We start from the raw sequence: 20,324 nt of genomic DNA on the forward strand, positions 1-20,324 counted from the left end.
GACAGATATGAATCAATACTATACACGTTTGAACTATTAAAATATGCTATGCAAAGATCATAAAAGTTGACTTATTCACAATAGTCTCTCAAATCAGAGTTGCATTTAAAATACCACAATAAAATACCAAGATATGAGCCACTAATATTCAGATTGGTACATTTAAGTTATTTAAATAAACAAATGATTCTTATACAATTCTAATTAGAACACTAGAAGTACATATATTCTTAATGTAAGCAGTCAGTTTAAATGCCAATTTACTTATAATTAAGACCAATTCTTATATATATATGTTTGCAAACATAAATTACTTGGCACTAAGGATTAGTTTTAAAATACACAGGCTATGAAATACAAGGTTAAAATACAATGTATTCCTTTAAGTCTGCTAACTACAGCAACAATGGATGTTTGTTTTAAATATTACCTATATTTAGCAACCTCTTATACTTTACCAAAAATAACCAAATCGATATTCAGCTTCCAAAACTTCTTATTTTCATCTCATATTAAAATAAGTGTATTTGCAATATGAATAAGAGGAGGTAGCCAAATTTGCTTAAAGTAACTGTATTCCATGCAACAAGTTATCAGTCCAGTTCAGCAAAAGTCAGCTCCCTTCTCCTGTTGCATTCAGCTTATATAACTTAATAATTGATGAAACAATATGGGAGGCCCTTCGGAGCTAAACATCTCATTGGTTCCCTGGAAATGCATGGTTGCTAGGGAAACGCATCTTTGTTAACAGTCAAATCTTTTGGTTGTAATTCTCATTTCACAACACCGGGGGCAGCAGACGGAGACAAACGGTTCATTCTTAATACTTTCTATACAGTAAATCCATTTCTTTAAAATGCTTATTTAAAAATACTATAATTTCTTTATATTACAAGTCACATGTTCCAAGTGTATTGGACTATGTCACATTATTCATCCTGACTATTTTAATATGAAACATCAGTATTATTTTTAACATCATATTATTATCTTAAAATCTATTTAAAAATAGTATTTAGTTATTTCTTCCTTTTATTCATATAAAAACACAGCATATTTCACATTCAGTGCACTTCTTTCTGAATGTTTAGATTGATGCCCATGACCAATTTTTGTCTGCAACACAAAGAAATAATTGTTAGAAATGTTAAACATTCATATATCTATTTGCAATATTTATCAATCTCAGCAAATATTTATCTAATATGAATGTTATTTGTCTCTGCTTCTTAGGTCCATAATCTCCCATATTCATATGTTCATATTTAATATCACATAAATAGACAGTCTCATATCCATTAAAATATATATTTTCCTACAATACTGAGGTATATTTTACTTGAAATCTACAGTTGTATTTTAAACAGTGAATTTTGAGAGTCACAATGTAGACGGGTTTCATTGTTAGTCAGCACCGATGTGGATTCAACACACAGCAGGGAGACAATTTAGCACCTACGTGCATAAGACTATTTCCTTTGAAAACGTTTGTTCATTCAATTATCCTTCCAGACGGACCGTCCACTCCTCTAGATAGGGGCACTCTTTATCCAGGCCTCCTTTGTAAGAAGCAGTAAATTTGATTACACATCTGAAGGTTCCAAAATGCTAATATTTACCTGGAAATGTTTCACTGGTCTTATCTTGTATAAAGCTTTAAACCTTTTGTCCTTCCTTAAGGTAACTTTGAAAAACGTTTCTTTTCAAGAATGAGAGAGGGGGGTTTGGTTTATACAGCCAAACATCATTTTGGCATAGAGGACTGCAATCTACAGTAAATAAACTGATGCAACTAGTTTCATACGTAATTTATCCTGTGGTCTTAGCAACCATATATATATATGAATCCTACTCGGGTACCCTGACACTACGATCTTTACTAAACTTGATTTGAGAGGAGCGTCCAATCTCGTTAGGATCAAGGAGGGCCACGAATGGAAAACAGCATTTAAAACCAGGAGCGGGCATTATGAGTATCTTGTAATGCCCTTTGGCCTATGTAATGCTCCTGCTGTTTTCCAGGAATTTATTAATGATTTCCTACGAGATATGTTGCAACAGTGTGTTGTGGTGTACTTAGACAACATCCTCATACACTCACCCACATTTGAGGCTCATCGTTCTGATGTTACACAGGTTCTTCAGAGACTACGTGAGAACGGCCTGTGAGTGAAATGTGAGTTCCATCAGACTCCAGTAACCTTCCTAGGTTATGTTATCTCTGTTGCAGGGTTCTCCATGGATCCTGACAAGTTATCTGCAGTGGCCTCGCCCAGTTGGTCTTCGGTCTATTGAATGTTTTTTTGGGGTTCGCCAATTACTATAGAAAGTTTATTAAAAACTTTTCTTCCTTAGTCAAACCTATCACTGACATGACCCGTAAAGAGAATGATCCACTCCATTGGTCACCTACTGCCATAAATGCCTTTGATAGTCTTAAGACTGCCTTTGCTGCCGCTCCAGTTCTGGCTCATCCTAACCCTGTCCTGCCTTTCGTTCTTGAGGTCGATGCGTCTGAGACTGGAGTAGGTGCCCTCTTGTCTCAACGTCCTACGCCTGACGGTTCCTTGCATCCGTGTGTTTTCTTCTTTAAGAAATTGTCTCTAGCGGAGTGCAATTATGAAATTGGCGACAGGGAATTACTGGCCATAATTTTGGCACTCAAGGAATGGAGGCATCTTCTCGAGGGTACTAGCGTGCCAGTGCTCATTCTTACTGACCACAAGAATTCTCTACAATTTTTGCCTCTGTCCAAGGAGGAGTCTGTACCTACTCCAGTTATACCTCCTGACCATATTTTGCTACCATACGTACTAATTTGACTTCTCCCTTGGGGGAGGAGATCCTGGCTGTACAAACCAATGCACCTCCTGAGAAACCTAGTGGTAAGTGTTTTGTTTCTGAGAATCTTCGAACTAAACATTTGCACACTTACCACTATCCTAAAGCCGCAGGTCACCCAGGCAAGAACCAAATGGTCTTCATTCTGATGTTGCTGCGTATGTTGCCTCCTGCTCAGTTTGTGCACAGAATAAGACTCCTCGACGTCTTCCTGTGGGTCTTCTACAACCTATTGCTAATGGTGAGCGTCCTTGGACACATCTTTCCATGGACTTCATTGTCGAGCTCCCTGTTTCCAATGGCAATACTGTTATCCTTATGGTGGTTGACCGTTTTTCTAAAATGTCACATTGCATTCCCTTGAAGAAGTTGCCTACTGCTCAGGAGCTTGCTTCAATTTTTGCCCGGGAGGTCTTCCGTTTACATGGGTTACCCAAGGAGATACTGTCGGACCGGGGTTGCCAGTTTGTCTCCAGATTTTGGGGTTCCTTTTGTGCTCAAATGGGGATCCAGCTTTCCTTCTCCTCTGCATATCACCCTCAATCCAATGGGGCTGCGGAACGGTCTAATCAAGCTCTGGAACAGTTCCTCCGTTGCTTTGTCTCAGATCACTACAATAATTGGTCTGAACTGTTACCTTGGACAGAGTTTGCTCGTAATAGTGCTTTTAATGCTTCCTCCAACTTATCCCTGTTCATGGCGAATTATGGGTTTCAACCATCCTTTTTGCGCGATTCATTCATGTCTCGGGGTATTCCGGCTTTGGAAGAGCATCTCCGGCAACTAGGTTCCACGTGGGTGCAGATTCAGGATTGCCTTCATCGTTCTATGCAGCGCCAAAAGTTCCAGGCTGATCATAGGCGTCTGCCCACGCCTTCCTACCAGGTTGGTGAGAGAGTTTGGCTGTGCTCCCGCAACTTGAACCTTTGTGTGCCTTCCAATAAACGGGCTCCCCGTTATGTTGGTCCTTTTCGAATACTCCAACGGGTCAATCCTGTGGCCTATGCTCTTGACCTTCCTCCTGCAATGCGCATCTCCAATGTTTTTCATGTCTCCCTCTTGAAACCATTGGTTTGTAATCGGTTTACCACTGTGTTGCCTCGTCCCCGTCCTATCTTTTTTGAGAACTATGAGGAGTATGAGGTCAGCAGCATTATTGACTCGTATGTCCAGGGGTCACGTACAGTATTTGGTTCACTGGAGGGGCTACAATCCGCAGGAGCGTTCATGGGTTACCTACTCTGATGTTCATGCTCCCGCCCTCCATGCCTTCCATGCCCGTTTCCCCAATAAGTATTTTGTCCTCCCACGGGGGAGGGGTCGTTGAGGGGAGGGTACTGTCAGGGTTTTTTCCCTGCTCTGTTTGCCATGTGCTGCTGGCAGCCATTTTACTTACCTCTCTTGCGGACTCTGGTGCGTACTGTGTGATGCTGATCATTTGCTGCACTTCCTTTTATGACCAGACTGGTTTACATCATCAGTGTGAGACAGGATGCAGTCTCAGAATTGTGATGTCATCACTTATTATTTAAAGGGTCTCTTTCAGTATGCTTTGCCCTTGCATTGTCTCAGACCTGTTTGTGAGAGCTCCTGTGTATTACCTGGCTGTCTGATGTCCCTCCTAGTTCCTTATCCCTGGCTTGTTCCTGACTCAGCTGTTCTCCTTGTTCCTGATTCTGCCTCATCTGACTACTCGCTTTGGCTCCTGACTCAGCTCGTCAGACTACCAGCTCTGGTTTTCAATTCCTGGCTTGTTATTTGTCTTGTGGACTTTTTTATTATTTTTTGCTATTAATAAAGGTGTAATTATTTTTGCACTTCTCGTCTCAGTCTGATTCCTCTCACCCTGACAGATGATAACCCTAGGTACTAGAGAATAAGTGATGATATCTCTCTTTATCTCGTTGGTACAGATCTGATTAGGTGATGCCATTACTGTTGTCCTGGCTTACAAGTCAGGCTTCTTTTACTTGTCTGATCCTAAATGTCCACAATTCAGATTTATAGGATCACATAGTGATGATAAAGCCTAGATGGTAACCCTAGGTACTAGACAATAAGTGATAAGATCTCTCCATCTCGTTAGTACAGATCTGATTTGGTGATGCCATTACTGTCTTCCTTTACTTGTCTGATCCTAACACAATACAGATTTATAGGACCACATACTGATGGTAACCCTAGCTACTAGACCAGGGGTGCCCACACTTTTTTGTGTTGGGATCTACTATTCAAATGATCAGCTCAACGAGATCTACCCACTAAAAATAGGCTGGCTCCTAAGCCTACATTACTGCTTTTTCAAATAAAGATACCAAGAGAATGAAGAAAAATTGATAATTGGAGTAAATTAGAAAGTTGTTTATAATTGTATATTCTATATCTGAATCATGAAAATAAAATTAAATGTGTGTTTTATATCCTTTTAAGGTTGCATGATTTAGCAACACATGGATGTGCAAAAGCATAAAGATACAAAAGAATAATCCTGATGTCAAAAGTAGCAGTGACTTTAATTCAGGTTAACAGGAGCAACCCCTTGTGCCATGTTACAAAACACTGCATTCAAATTACTGACAATGACCCTCTTTACTTTGCGCCGCAGGCTTGGCCTAATATGACCCAGTGAGGTTTACACAAATAAATTTCAATAGCGCGCCATGCAGACCATTTTTACTGGGTCAACACATTCATTTGCCAGACGTTAATCAGACTTTTTCCTTTAGCATAGCACAGCAGCTTCTGCCTTTACTTTTTCTATCTATTGACGCTTACCATACTAACTATACTATACCACCATATCTAAAGGGAGAGTACTTGCGCAACCATGCTTTTGAAAGGCCAATTGTGTTGTCGTTCAAAAATCATCTACATTAATTGGTTGAAATTGATGTCCCTCAAGATCCAATTCTGTAGCACTTTCCATGCCCGACCATCAGACTGTTTAATGACCTGCCCCTTCACACACTGCGGTAGATAAAGTGGGTATCCCTAGCAACCATACTCGCACCCCAGTGTTGAGACAGCGTAAGTTGACCACATAATTTTGATCACATCGGCCACGATCTACCAGCAGCGCCTTCGGGTTCTACTGGTAGATCCTGTTCTACCTATTGGGCAACCCTGTACTAGACAATAAGTGATAAGATCTCTCTGTCTCTTTAGTATCAGCTGATTAGCATGGGTGATGCCATTACTGTTGTCTCGGCTTACAGGTCAGGCTTCCTTTACTTGTCTCATCCTAACACAATACAGATTTATAGGACCACATAGTGATTATAAAGTCTAGATGGTAACCCTAGCTACTAAAAAATAAGTGATACAATCTCTCCATCTCGTTAGTATCATCTGATTAGCATGGGTGATGCCATTACTGTTGTCTCACTTGGCTTACAGGTCAGGCTTCCTTTGACTATGGAAGAAAACTCTCTGGATGGGGATGATGCTTATGACCTTTTCAGTGGCTACGACAGCTACAGAGGGTGTAACAGTAGTGATAGCAGCTCAGGGCTGGGTGATTCAAGCTTTGAGGAGGAAGAGGGAGAAGCTTCATCATCGCTCCAGCCTGACTCCGGAACGGGAAAGGAAAGGGATGAAAATGGTTCGGATCCTGGTGAGTCCTACCACACCTTCCTCACTACAATATTTTCTGTTCAGTTTTTTTGTTGTTATATGATAAATCGTTATTACTGTCCGTATACAAATGGCCAGGGTAATTATAATTGTGGTTTGTTCCCTTCGGAGAGAGAATGACTTGTATTTGTATGTCAAGACTGCTGCTAAAATGGCTGTAGCAAGTCTTATGTTTCTGGCATTTAACTGGAGCTGACTGGTTTAGATGCCAATGCCACCATTATTTCTGCCCGGTTTGTCAGTTTTTAGAACGGTTAGTAAGTCCTATAGATCAGGGTTCTTCAAACTTTTTTTTCCCCAAGATGCAGTCCCATGATACCACATACCCTATTTTTATGCTTGGTCTGAACATTTCTGAAGTATTATACAGCAAGGTGGCTGCAATTTTTTGTAAAGTGATGAAAATGTGTGCATACTTTATTCCTAATTGTAGTCAAACTTGCAAGTGTTGTAAATGGTAATAACACATACATACTCTCATACAACACACACCACATACACTATCCTACAACACACACACAAGTCATGACCCAGTAAACATGGTGTTGCCACCCAGTAATGGGTCCCGACCCGTGGTTTGAAGAACCTTGCTATAGATCAGGGCTTAACAATCTAGGAGCCAGGAAGCTACTGGTACCTTAAAATTAGGCCGTGACACCCATTTGTGTTCCCTACTACTCTGTGGGTAATAAATGTCAGTAAATATATGTATGTGTGTGTATGTATGTAACACACTGACTTAAAGGGACACTGAACCCAAATTTTTTCTTTCGTGATTCAGATTGAGCATGCAATTTTAAGCAACTTTCTAATTTACTCCTATTATCAAATTTTCTAAATTCTCTTGGTATCTTTATTTGAAAAGCAAGAATGTAAGTGTAGATGCTGGCCCATTTTTGGTGAACAACCTGGGTTGTTCTTGCTGTTTGGTGGATAAATTCACCCACCAATAGACAAGTGCTGTCCAGGGTCTAAACCAAAAATTGGCTGGCTCTTTAGCTTAGATGCCTTATCTAACGCACTTGCTGAATCCTTCTGTTCTTATCTGTATTACTTGTCTAGATTTTAACTGAACTGTAACCTCCTCCTTAGCATTCTTCATGAATTCTCCAAACCATTGTGATTGGCTCTTTTAGACTTGTAAAATGTCATGTGCTTTCAGCTGTTCCTCCCGCTGACTTCTTGTATTCTAAAGAGAATCTTAATTTACTGAGCCTCACCTAAAAGGCCCTCAGTCTTAAATCAGCCAGACCTCCACACTCGTCTTGTATTACTAACATATCTGTCTTCTTTCCTTCTTAATATGAGGAGAGTCCACGGCTTCATTCCTTACTTGTGGGAATACAGAACCTGGCCACCAGGAGGAGGCAAAGACACCCCAGCCAAAGGCTTAAATACCTCCCCCAGTCATTATTTGCCTTTTATCACAGGAGGTTGGCAGAGAAGTGCCAGAAGATACGGAGTAGTTCCTTATGGAGGGTAGTATCCTTCGGAATGGGACTGGAGTTTTAAGTAGTCTTGTCAGCCTCTCAGTGAGAGCATTGGCGAATGTTAGGGTCTGGAGATGCAGGGAGAATCTTTCTGCGAACCCATCCAGACTTGTATTAACAGCTCCTAAGCAATCAGTGTTGACGAGTTTCACTACCTGCTTCTATCACTCAAGTCCATGTAAGGAGTGATGCTACAAGACTGTCAAACTTGAGAGGCCGTGTGTCTGTTCCACGGCAGAGATTCTGGTAAGATAGTTTCATTTTTTTATACACATATGATAACGCAAGAAGATAGGGTCACAGTGTGACTCCTTTTATCTGTATGGCATCAAGGGTTAATATCTCCGGAAGGGGATTATTGAACAGGGGGGATTTATCACATATTTCACTTTATTATGTTTTATGCTGCGACATGTGGGAGATGAGGCTCAGGCCGTTGTTGGAACATTCAGGTTTTACTTTAGTTTTGGATAGCTGTGCAGCCTGTTAGGTTTGGTGGGCGCTTTTTCCTGTAGCAGGGGCGGTCCTGCATGGTGCACCATGTGACCGGGTGTGGTCACACTGATTTTCTCTTTCCTGACTGTGCGGTTTACAGGAGACTAATCCGATTTCTCTTTGGGCCTGGGTCATAGGAGGTGGTGAGTGCCCAAGCCATTGGGGGTATAAAGGTGCCATTTATCTTTTTCTATAGTCCATCTTACAAGCGCAAGCTATGGAGGACTTTGATACGTTAGAGTGTAGTCCCTCTTTTCCTAAGTTTAATACCTGTCTATATTGTGAAGAGGTTATGGTATATCCGCCTGCTCAATTATGTTCCACATGCCTTGATAAAGTAATGATATCTAAGAAAACAAAGATGTTTAGTACCACTGAGCCGTCCACCTCTGAGGTGTCACAATCCCGTGAGGTGCGTTCCCTGCAGTCATCTCCTATTACACATGCAGCTTCTCATTGCAGTGCTAATCCTCCTTCTGGAGGGGCCCTCTTACCGCCAGACTTTACTGAACAGCTTCAAACGGCAGTGTCTGCGGCCTTCAGTGCTTCACCTCGCCCTGCTAAGTGCAATCATAAGGCCAAATATTGCTATCCTTCCCAGGGGTCATCTACTAACTTGTCGGATTTATCTGATACAAGATTATCCGCTGATGAAGATGCCTCTGATACTTCAGAGGATGCTCTTTCTGGGTCAGAATCTGCTGCCTCTAAGCCACCAGCTGTGGAGGAACCAGACTTTAGATTTAGGATTGAGCACTTACACTTTCTGTTAAAGGAAGTTTTGGCTACTTTTGAGGTTCCAGAACCTAAATTACCTGAGGAACCTTGTATTCCTAAACTAAATAAGGTCTACGATGACAGGGTTGTACCACAGCCTTTCCTGGTTCCCCTAAAGATGGTGAATATTATTAAGAATGAATGGGAAAGACTTGGTTCTTCTTTTTCCCCTTCTTGTTTTAAGAAATTATTCCCGGTTCCGGACTCTCAATTGGAGTTGTGGGGTTTCGGTCCCTAAGGTGGATGGAGCTATCTCCACGCTTGCTAAACACACTACTATCCCGCTTGAGGATAGTTCATCGTTTAAAGAGCCCATGGGTAAGAAGCTAGAAACTCTGTTGAGAAAGATGTTTCAGCACACTGAATACTTGTTTCAACCGGCAGCAGCAGATGCTGCGGTGGCTGGAGCCGCTACCTATTGGTGCGACTCTTTATCTAAATTGATCGAGGTGGAAAGTCCCCTTGATACGATCCAGGAAAGAATTAAGGCCTTGAGGGTAGCTAATTCTTTTATTTGTGATGCAAATATGCAGATTATTTGCCTGAATGCCAAGGCGTCAGATTTTTCTGTGCTAGCCCATAGGGCACTTTGGCTGAAGTCTTGGTCTGCGGACATGACTTCTAAATCTAGACTTCTTTCCTTTCCATTTTAAGGGGGAAGATACTTTTTGGTCCAGGCCTGGACTCAATCATATCCACGGTCACTGGAGGCAAAGGTGCCTTTTTTACCGCAGGATAAGAAGAACAAACCTAAAGGAGAAGGTCCTAATTTTCATTTGGATAAATCCCAACCCCAGCAGCCCTCCGTGAAGCCTGAACAGTCCAAGGGAACTTGGAAACCGACTCAGTCTTGGAATAAATCCAAACAGAACATGAAGCAAAGTCGGCATAAAGGGGCGGCCCCCGTTCCGTCTCTGGATCGTGTTGGGGGCAGACTATCTTTCTTTTTGGAGGCTTGGCTGGGGCATGTGCAAGACCCTTGGGTCCTGGAGCTTATTGCCCAGGGATACAGGATAGGTTTCAAATCTCATCCACCCATGGGCAGATTCCTCTAGATTCCTCTAGTCAAACCTGTCTTCAAGACCAGAAAAACGAGAGGCTTTTCTAGGGTGCGTGAGGGATCTCTCCTCCCTGGGAGTCATTGTACCGGTATCTCTAGCAGAGAGAGGTCTAGGGTACTACTCAAACCTTATTGTGGTCCCAAAGAAGGAGATAACTTTTCGCCCGATTCTGGACCTAAAGTGCTTAAACAAGTTCGTGTTGGTCCTATTGTTCAAGATGGAGACAACATTCTGCCCTTAGTTCAAGAAGGACAGTTCATGACTACAATAGACTTGAAGGATGCTTACCTTCACATTCCAATCCATAAGGAACACTTCAAGTTCCTAAGATTTGCTTTCCTGGACCAGCATTTCCAGTTTGTAGCACTTCCATTTGGTCTACTGCCCCAAGAGTCTTTACGAAGGTTCTGGGGGCCCTGCTCGCAGTGGTGAGAACCAGATGTATAGCAGTAGACGACATCCTGGTTCAAGCACCATCCTGTGGGCTGGCAGAGGACCATTCAAAAGCTCTTCTGCTTCTTCTTTGTGCTCATAGATGGAAGATAAACTTAGAAAAGAGTTCTCTTGTTCCCAGTAACAGGGTGGAATTCCTGGGTACGATACTAGACTCAATATCCATGAGGATATTTCTTACAGACCAGAGACGTTCCAAAATAACTTCCAATTGTCTTGCCCTACAGACCTCCGTAAGGCCCTCTGTGGCCTGGTGTATGGGGGCAATTGGGCTCATGGTGTCCAGCATAGACTTCATTCAATTCCCCAGATTCCATATCAGACCTCTTCAGCTGTGCATGCTGAATCAGTGGAACGGCGACCACTCAGATCTGTTGCAACAGATTTCTCTGGACAACCGGTCGAGAGAATCGCTCTCTTGGTGGATCTGTCCAGATCACCTGTCCCAAGGGACATCTTTCTTGAGACCATCCTGGGAAATTGTGACTACGGACGCAAGTCTTTCAGGATGGGGAGCTGTTTGGGGTACCAGGAAGGAGCAGGGCCTGTGGACTCGAGAGGAATTTCTCCTCCTGATCAACATTTTGGAACTTTGAGCGAACTTCAATTCTCTGAAGACTTGACCTCTTCTGGGTTCGTCCCAATTTATCAGATTCCATTCAGACAACATAACCTCGGTGGCTTACATCAACCATCAGGGGGGAACGAGGAGCTCCCTAGCAATGAGGGAAGTATCTCGAATTCTGTAATGGGTGGAGGCCCACAACTGCTCACTGTCAGCGATCCACATTCCGGGTGTGGACAACTGGGAAGCGTATTTCCTCAGCAGATAATCATTTCATCAGGAGGAATGGTCTCTCCATCCCGAGGTGTTTGTGGAGATTTGCAGCCGATGGGGACGCCGGAGATAGATCTCATGGCGTCCCAGGCTCAATTCCAAGCTACCCAGATACGGGTCGCGGTCCAGGGATCCTCAGGCAGAGCTAATAGATGCATTAGCAGGGCCTTGGAGGTTCAATCTAGTTTTAATTTTTCCACCGTTACCACTTCTTACTCGGGTAGTGGCCCGCATCAAACAGGAGCAAGCTTTGGCAATACTAATAGCTCCATCGTGGCCGTGAAGGATGTGGTTCGCGGACCTGATGGGGATGTCTTCATCTCCACCATGGAGGATACCTTGTCGCAGGGATCTGCTGGAACAGGGTCCTTTTTTGTTCATCAAAATCTAGATTCTCTGAGGCTGACTGCGTGGAGATTGAACGCTTAGTCCTAGCCAAGAGAGGTTTTTCTTAGAGAGTGATTGATACTCTCATACAAGCCAGTCACTCGTCGCATCTATTATAAGGTGCGGAGGACCTACTTATTCTGGTGTGAAGAGCGTGGATTCCCTTGGCATAAGGTCAAGGTTTCCAGGATTCTTTGCTTTCTCCAGGATGGTCTGGAAAAGGGCCTTTCTGCTAGTTCCCTAAAGGGACAGATATCGGCTATATCTGTTTTATTGCACAAGAGGCTCGCTGAGCTTCCTGATGTTCAGTCTTTTGTTCAGGCTCTGGCTAGTATCAGGCCTTTGTTTAGATATTTTGCTCCTCCTCTGATTTTAAATCTAGTTCTTAAAGTTTTGCAGAGGGCTCCGTTTGAGCCTATGCATGTGGTTGACATTAAATTACTGTCTTGGAAGATTCTTTTTCTACTGACTATTGCTTCGGCGTGCAGAGTATCTGAGATGGCTGCCTTGCAATGTGAGCCTCCTTACATAGTTTTTAATGCTGATAAGGCTGTTCTTCGTACTGGGTTAGGTTTTCTCCCTAAGGTTGTTTCTGATCGCAACATCAATCAGGAGATTGTGGTTCCTTCCTTGTATCCTAATCCTTCTTCTTCGAAGGAACGATTACTTCATAATTTGGATATGGTTTGGGCTTTGAAATTCTATTTTCAAGCTAGGAAGGAATTTAGACAGACTTCTTTTTTGTTTGTTGTCTATTCTGGGAAGTGTAGAGGGCAGAAGGCCTCTTCCACATCTTTTTGGTTGAGGAGTCTTATTCGCTTAGCATATGAGACAGCGGGTCATAAGCCTCCTCAGAGGATTAAGGCTTATTCAACTAGAGCTGTGGCTTCCTCTTGGGCCTTTAAGAATGAGGCCTTTATGCAGCAGATATGTAGGGCGGCTACCTGGTCCTCCATACATACCTTTTCAAAGTTTTACAAGTTTTGATGTTTTTGCTTCGGCTGAAGCAGCTTTTGGAAGAAAGGTTTTGCAGGCTGTGGTGCCCTCTGAAAACGGGAGGGTAAAACCAGAGGCGGACCCTATTCTTTCAGTGTCAGCTAGAGCTTGGGTTTATGTTTCCCACAAGTAATGAATGAAACTGTGGACTCGCCTCATATAAAGAAGGAAAACATATATTATGCTTACCAGATAATTTCCTTCTGTATGAGGAGAGTCCATGGCCCCCGCCCGTGTTCTCTGTTGTTTATTCTTCTGGCACCCTTTATACCCTGATGTTTCTCCTACTGTTCCTTGTTCCCTCGGCAGAATGACTGGGGGATGGGGGAAGTGGGAGAGGTATTTAAGCCTTTGGCTGGGGTGTCTTTGCCCCCTCCTGGTGGCCAGGTTCTGGACTCTCCTCATAGAGAAGGAAAGGAAATGTTCTTGTAAGCATAATTTATGTAGAGTAGAAAATGTATCTGTGCGGGATACTAACATACTCCCCAGCAGATATGTCTGCAAACACTTATTACTTTATGGCTTCTGGTACCAACATAAACTAACTTGCTGTATGCATGCATTCGGCAGTCGTGAGTTTGCGAGGCCGCAATGTATTTCAATGTGACAAGGTCTCCATTTAAACTGCTATATAATGTAGGAATTTGTGATATACAGATATTTCCAGGGTGACTGGCGGACCAGATGTTGTGTATATTGGTGTTGCCTTGTCTGCATTAGCAGAATTACACTGTTTATACCTCCTAGATACGTTTTATTTATTTTCCATTAAGCTAAGCTGAAGTTTATACTTTACTAATGGTATCGGTATGTCACTTCAGTCCACAAAAAGCCGAGTGAAGCTTCTCAAGCACCAGATCACTGGAATTACGCACTGTATATTCTGTGCACTGTTCCCATGTTACCCAGCATGCACCGTACAGGGGAATGTTCAGGATCTGCACTGTACCCTTGTTACCCAGCATGCACCGTACAGGGGAATGTACAGGTTCTGCACTGTACCCTTGTTACCCAGCATGCACCGTACAGGGGAATTTACAGGTTCTGCATGGTACCCTTGTTACCCAGCATGCTCTGTACAGGGGAATGTAGAGGTTCTGCACTGTACCCTTGTTACCCAGCATGCACCGTACAGGGGAATGTACAGGTTCTGCACTGTACCCTTGTGACCCAGCATGCACCGTACAGGGGAATGTACAGGTTCTGCACTGTACCCTTGTGACCCAGCATGCACCGTACAGGGGAATGTACAGGTTCTGCACTGTACCCTTGTTACCCAGCATGCACTGTACCCTTGTTACCCAGCATGCACCGTACAGGGGAATGTACAGGTTCTGCACTGTACCCTTGTTACCCAGCATGCACAGTTCCCTTGTTACCCAGCATGCACTGTACCCTTGTTACCCAGCATGCTCTGTAGAGGGGAATGTACAGGTTCTGCACTGTACCCTTGTTACCCAGCATGCTCTGTTTAGGGGAATGTACAGGTTCTGCACTGTACCCTTGTTACCCAGCATGCACCGTACAGGGGAATGTACAGGTTCTGCACTCTACCCTTGTTACCCAGCATACACTGTTCCCTTGTTACCCAGCATGCACTGTTCCCTTGTTACCCAGCATGCACTGTTCCCTTGTTACCCAGCATGCACTGTTCCCTTGTTACCCAGCATGCACTGTACAGGGGAATGTACAGGTTCTGCATTGTACCCTTGTTACCCAGCATCCTCTGTTCAGGGGAATGTACAGGTTCTGCACTGTACCCTGGTTACCCAGCATGCACTGTACAATGGAATATCTGAGTGCAGGAGTCTAACATTTGCTTTGATCTATACTTTGTATCACATTATTCCTCTTGATTTTTTTGTGTACATGCTGCCACCTAGTGTCCTTGCAAATGCATAACAGTTTTAAAACTGCTGCTATACTGTAAACTCTCAGTTAACCAGAACTCAAGCAACCAGAAAAACAAAACAAAGATACTGTACATTAAAATTAACACTTACTTTGCTCTGCAGCTTCCTTTCTCTATAGTGGGCTCTCAAAGGTGAAAGCAAGCCTTTTTCATGCTCCCGGACCCTACATAACTGCTCTTGAAAGTTGTGAGCACAAGGCAGTCTGGGATTAGACATCACGCTGCCACTGGGTGCCCGGACTGACTGGAGGCGGAATTAATATTAATTAATCATGTGCTTTTATTTACTGTAATTAAATATTAATATCAAGTAAATACAGCGTTTATAGTATGGGTTATAGAACCTAGTTAGGCCTATTTTTAATAGTAACTCTCAAGCAACCAGAAACTACACTTATCCGGAATCTACCAATCCCCATGGGTGCCGGTTAACTGGGAGTTTACTGTATATTGCACCAGTCATGTGCATTCTCCTACACCTTTCTGCCTGCTTTTCAACAAATACCAAGAGAACAAAGTAAATTTGATTATAGAAGTAAATTGAAAAGTTTTGAATGTTCCACTACTTGAATCACAATAGACAATTTGTTGGGTTTCTGCGCATTCTTTGTGGTCCATCTGCTTATTTCTTCTTGTGCCCTGTGATAAGATGTTGTCCTTTCTTGCTTTCATGAACCTACAGCGATTTGTGAGATGTGTGGTGTTGTCGGTACACGCGGTGGTTTCTTCTCCAAAACCAAGAGATTCTGCAGCGTCTCATGCTCACGAAGCTACTCTTCCAACTCCAAGAAGGCCAGTATCTTGGCCCGGCTTCAGGTGGGCGTCCCTGGTTTAGACATAAGCGTCAGCAGAGGTGATCTCAGAGCGGTCATCAGCATTAGGTAGTCAGGGCAGTAAATGGCAGTCTGGTCAAGGTGTAATTACCCTCATTCTAGCTTTAAAACAGACCCAGCCTTTATTAAACACAAGACACAAACTTGTGTGTTTGGAAGCAATGAATTGTGGGAAATATTCCAACATTTATTTTAATTAAGTTTTAATTATAAAAATAATAGAGTTCTTACAATACCGAAGAATGAGACAACACATTGGTTTAGGATTAGTCATATTATGCCCCCCAGCTAGGTGGATATGAACAGCCTGTTAATTAATTGTCATAGAGAAGCTTAGATAAGCTGAGCTCAATATGTCCTTAAATAGTGTTCTACTTGTGATCTTCATGTGTAGCAGACGTGTAGTACATTATATATCTGCACATATACACCTTACACACGTGTAGTACATTAGATATCTGCACATATACACCTTACACACGTGTAGTACATTAGATATATGCACCTTACAGACGTGTAGTACATTATATATCTGCACATATACACCTTACAAACGTGTAGTACATTATATATCTGCACATATACACCTTACAGACAACTCTGAGTGTTGGCTAAATGTAAAAAATTTAATAAGCTCCAACACATTACAAATATGGGGCAGTATGCACTACCAATTCTATACTAGATACAGCAGTATGCACTACCAATTCTATACTAGATACAGCAGTATGCACTACCATTCCTATACTAGACACAGCACTATGCACATATACACCTTGCACACGTGTAGTACATTATATATTTGTCATATATACCTTACAGACGTGTAGTACAATATATATATATATATATATATATATATATATATATATATATATATATATATATACACACATATACAACTTATAGACATGTAGTAAATTATATATAAATTATATATCTGCACATATACAACTTACAGACGTGTAGTATATTATATATCTGCACATATACACCTTACAGACGTGTAGTACATTATATATCTGCACATATACACCTTACAGACGTGTAGTACTCTATATATCTGCACATATACACCTTACAGACTAATAGAGATGTTATTAGTATGTGCTGTGCTGTATAGTATATTATATATCTGCACATATACATCCGACAGACTAATAGAGATGTTATTAGTATGTACTGTGCTGTATAGTATATTATATATCTGCACATATACATCTGACAGACTAATAGAGATGTTATTAGTATGTACTGTGCTGTATAGTATATTATATATCTGCACATATACATCTGACAGACTAATAGACGTTATTAGTATGTGCTGTGCTGTATAGTACATTATATATCTGCACATATACATCTGACAGACTAATAGAGATGTTATTAGTATGTGCTGTATATTACATTATATATCTGCACATATACACCTTACATACGTGTAGTATATTATATATCTGCACATATACATCCGACAGACTAATAGAGATGTTATTAGTATGTGCTGTGCTGTATAGTACATTGTATATCTGCACATATACATCCGACAGACTAATAGAGATGTTATTAGTATGTGCTGTATAGTATATTATATATCTGCACATATACATCTGATAGACTAATAGACATTATTAGTATGTGCTGTGCTGTATAGTATACTATATATCTGCACATAAACATCCGACCAACTAATAGAGATGTTATTAGTATGTACTGTGCTGTATAGTACATTATATATCCGCACATATACATCTGATAGACTAATAGAGATGTTATTAGCATGTACTGTGCTGTATAGTACATTATATATCTGCACATATACACCTTACAGACGTGTAGTATATTATATATCTGCACATATACACCTTACAGACGTGTAGTACATTATATATCTGCACATATACATCCAACAGACTAATATAGATGTTATTTGTATGTGCTGTGCTGTATAGTACATTATATATCTGCACATTTACATCTGATAGACTAATAGAGATGTTATTAGTATGTGCTGTGCTGTATAGTATATTATATATCTGCACATATACATCCGACAGACTAATAGAGATGTTATTAGTATGTGCTGTGCTGTATAGTACATTATATATCTGCACATTTACATCTGATAGACTAATAGAGATGTTATTAGTATGTGCTGTGCTGTATAGTATATTATATATCTGCACATATACATCCGACAGACTAATAGAGATGTTATTAGTATGTGCTGTGCTGTATAGTACATTATATATCTGGACATATACACCTTACAGACGTGTAGTATATTATATATCTGCACATATACACCTTACAGACATGTAGTACATTATATATCTGCACATATACATCTGACAGACTAATAGAGATGTTATTAGTATGTGCTGTGCTGTATAGTACATTATATATCTGCACATATACACCTTACAGACGTGTAGTATATTATATATCTGCACATATACACCTTACAGACGTGTAGTACATTATATATCTGCACATATACATCCGACAGACTAATAGAGATGTTATTAGTATGTGCTGTGCTGTATAGTATATATCTGCACATATACATCTGATAAACAGACTAATATAGATGTTATTAGTATGTGCTGTGCTGTATAGTACATTATATATCTGCACATATACATCTGATAGACTAATATAGATGTTATTAGTATGTGCTGTGCTGTATAGTATATTATATATCTGCACATATACATCTGATAGACTAATATAGATGTTCTTAGTATGTACTGTGCTGTATAGTACATTATATATCTGCACATATACATCTGATAGACTAATATAGATGTTATTAGTATGTGCTGTGCTGTATAGTATATTATATATCTGCACATATACATGTGACAGACTAATATAGATGGTGTTAGTATGTGCTGTGCTGTATATTATATATCTGCAGATATACATCCGACAGACTAATAGAGATGTTATTAGTATGTACTGTGCTGTATAGTACATTATTTATCTGCACATATACATCCAACAGACTAATATAGATGTTATTAGTATGTGCTGTGCTGTATAGTACATTATATATCTGCACATTTACATCTGATAGACTAATAGAGATGTTATTAGTATGTGCTGTGCTGTATAGTACATTATATATCTGCACATATACACCTTACAGACGTGTAGTATATTATATATCTGCACATATACACCTTACAGACGTGTAGTATATTATATATCTGCACATATACACCTTACAGACGTGTAGTATATTATATATCTGCACATATACACCTTACAGACATGTAGTACATTATATATCTGCACATATACATCTGACAGACAAATAGAGATGTTATTAGTATGTGCTGTGCTGTATAGTACATTATTTATCTGCACATATACATCTGATAGACTAATAGAGATGTTATTAGTATGTGCTGTGCTGTATAGTACATTATATATCTGCACATATACATGTGACAGACTAATATAGATGGTGTTAGTATGTACTGTGCTGTATAGTACATTATTTATCTGCACATATACATCTGATAGACTAATAGAGATGTTATTAGTATGTGCTGTGCTGTATAGTACATTTTATATCTGCACATATACATCTGACAGACTAATAGAGATGTTATTAGTATGTACTGTGCTGTATAGTACATTATATATCTGCACATATACATCTGATAGACTAATATAGATGTTATTAGTATGCACTGTGCTGTATAGTACATTATATATCTGCACATATACATCTGATAGATTAATAGAGATGTTATTAGTATGTGCTGTGCTGTATAGTACATTATATATCTGCACATTTACATCCGACAGACTAATAGAGATGTTATTAGTATGTGCTGTATAGTACATTATATATCTGCACATATACATCCGACAGACTAATAGAGATGTTATTAGTATGTACTGTGCTGTATAGTACATTATATATCTGCACATATACATGTGACAAACTAATATAGATGGTATTAGTATGTGCTGTGCTGTATAGTACATTATATATCTGCACATATACACCTTACAGACGTGTAGTATATTATATATCTGCACATATACACCTTACAGACGTGTAGTACATTATATATCTGCACATATACATCCGACAGACTAATAGAGATGTTATTAGTATGTGCTGTATAGTACATTATATATCTGCACATATACATCCGACAGACTAATAGAGATGTTATTAGTATGTACTGTGCTGTATAGTACATTATATATCTGCACATATACATGTGACAAACTAATATAGATGGTATTAGTATGTGCTGTGCTGTATAGTACATTATATATCTGCACATATACACCTTACAGACGTGTAGTATATTATATATCTGCACATATACACCTTACAGACGTGTAGTACATTATATATCTGCACATATACATCCGACAGACTAATAGAGATGTTATTAGTATGTACTGTGCTGTATAGTACATTATATATCTGCACATATACATCCGACAGACTAATAGAGATGTTATTAGTATGTACTGTGCTGTATAGTACATTATATATCTGCACATATACATCTGACAGACTAATAGAGATGTTATTAGTATGTGCTGTGCTGTATAGTACATTATATATCTGCACAT

At 40.5% G+C, this 20,324-nt stretch overlaps 1 protein-coding gene across 1 annotated transcript in view; it reads left to right on the forward strand.

Annotated features, from left to right (window-relative positions):
• Window positions 1-20,324, forward strand: part of L3MBTL2 (L3MBTL histone methyl-lysine binding protein 2) — a 270,019-nt gene that overhangs the window by 19,112 nt on the left and 230,583 nt on the right. Inside the window, 2 exon segments of the mRNA XM_053721399.1 lie at window positions 6,238-6,454; window positions 15,566-15,699. Of these exon segments, the coding sequence (XP_053577374.1) occupies window positions 6,256-6,454; window positions 15,566-15,699 (333 nt within the window). The 5' untranslated portion in view covers window positions 6,238-6,255.

Source organism: Bombina bombina, chromosome 7, assembly GCF_027579735.1.
Source record: "Bombina bombina isolate aBomBom1 chromosome 7, aBomBom1.pri, whole genome shotgun sequence".
In the NCBI taxonomy this organism is placed as follows: Eukaryota; Metazoa; Chordata; class Amphibia; order Anura; family Bombinatoridae; genus Bombina; species Bombina bombina.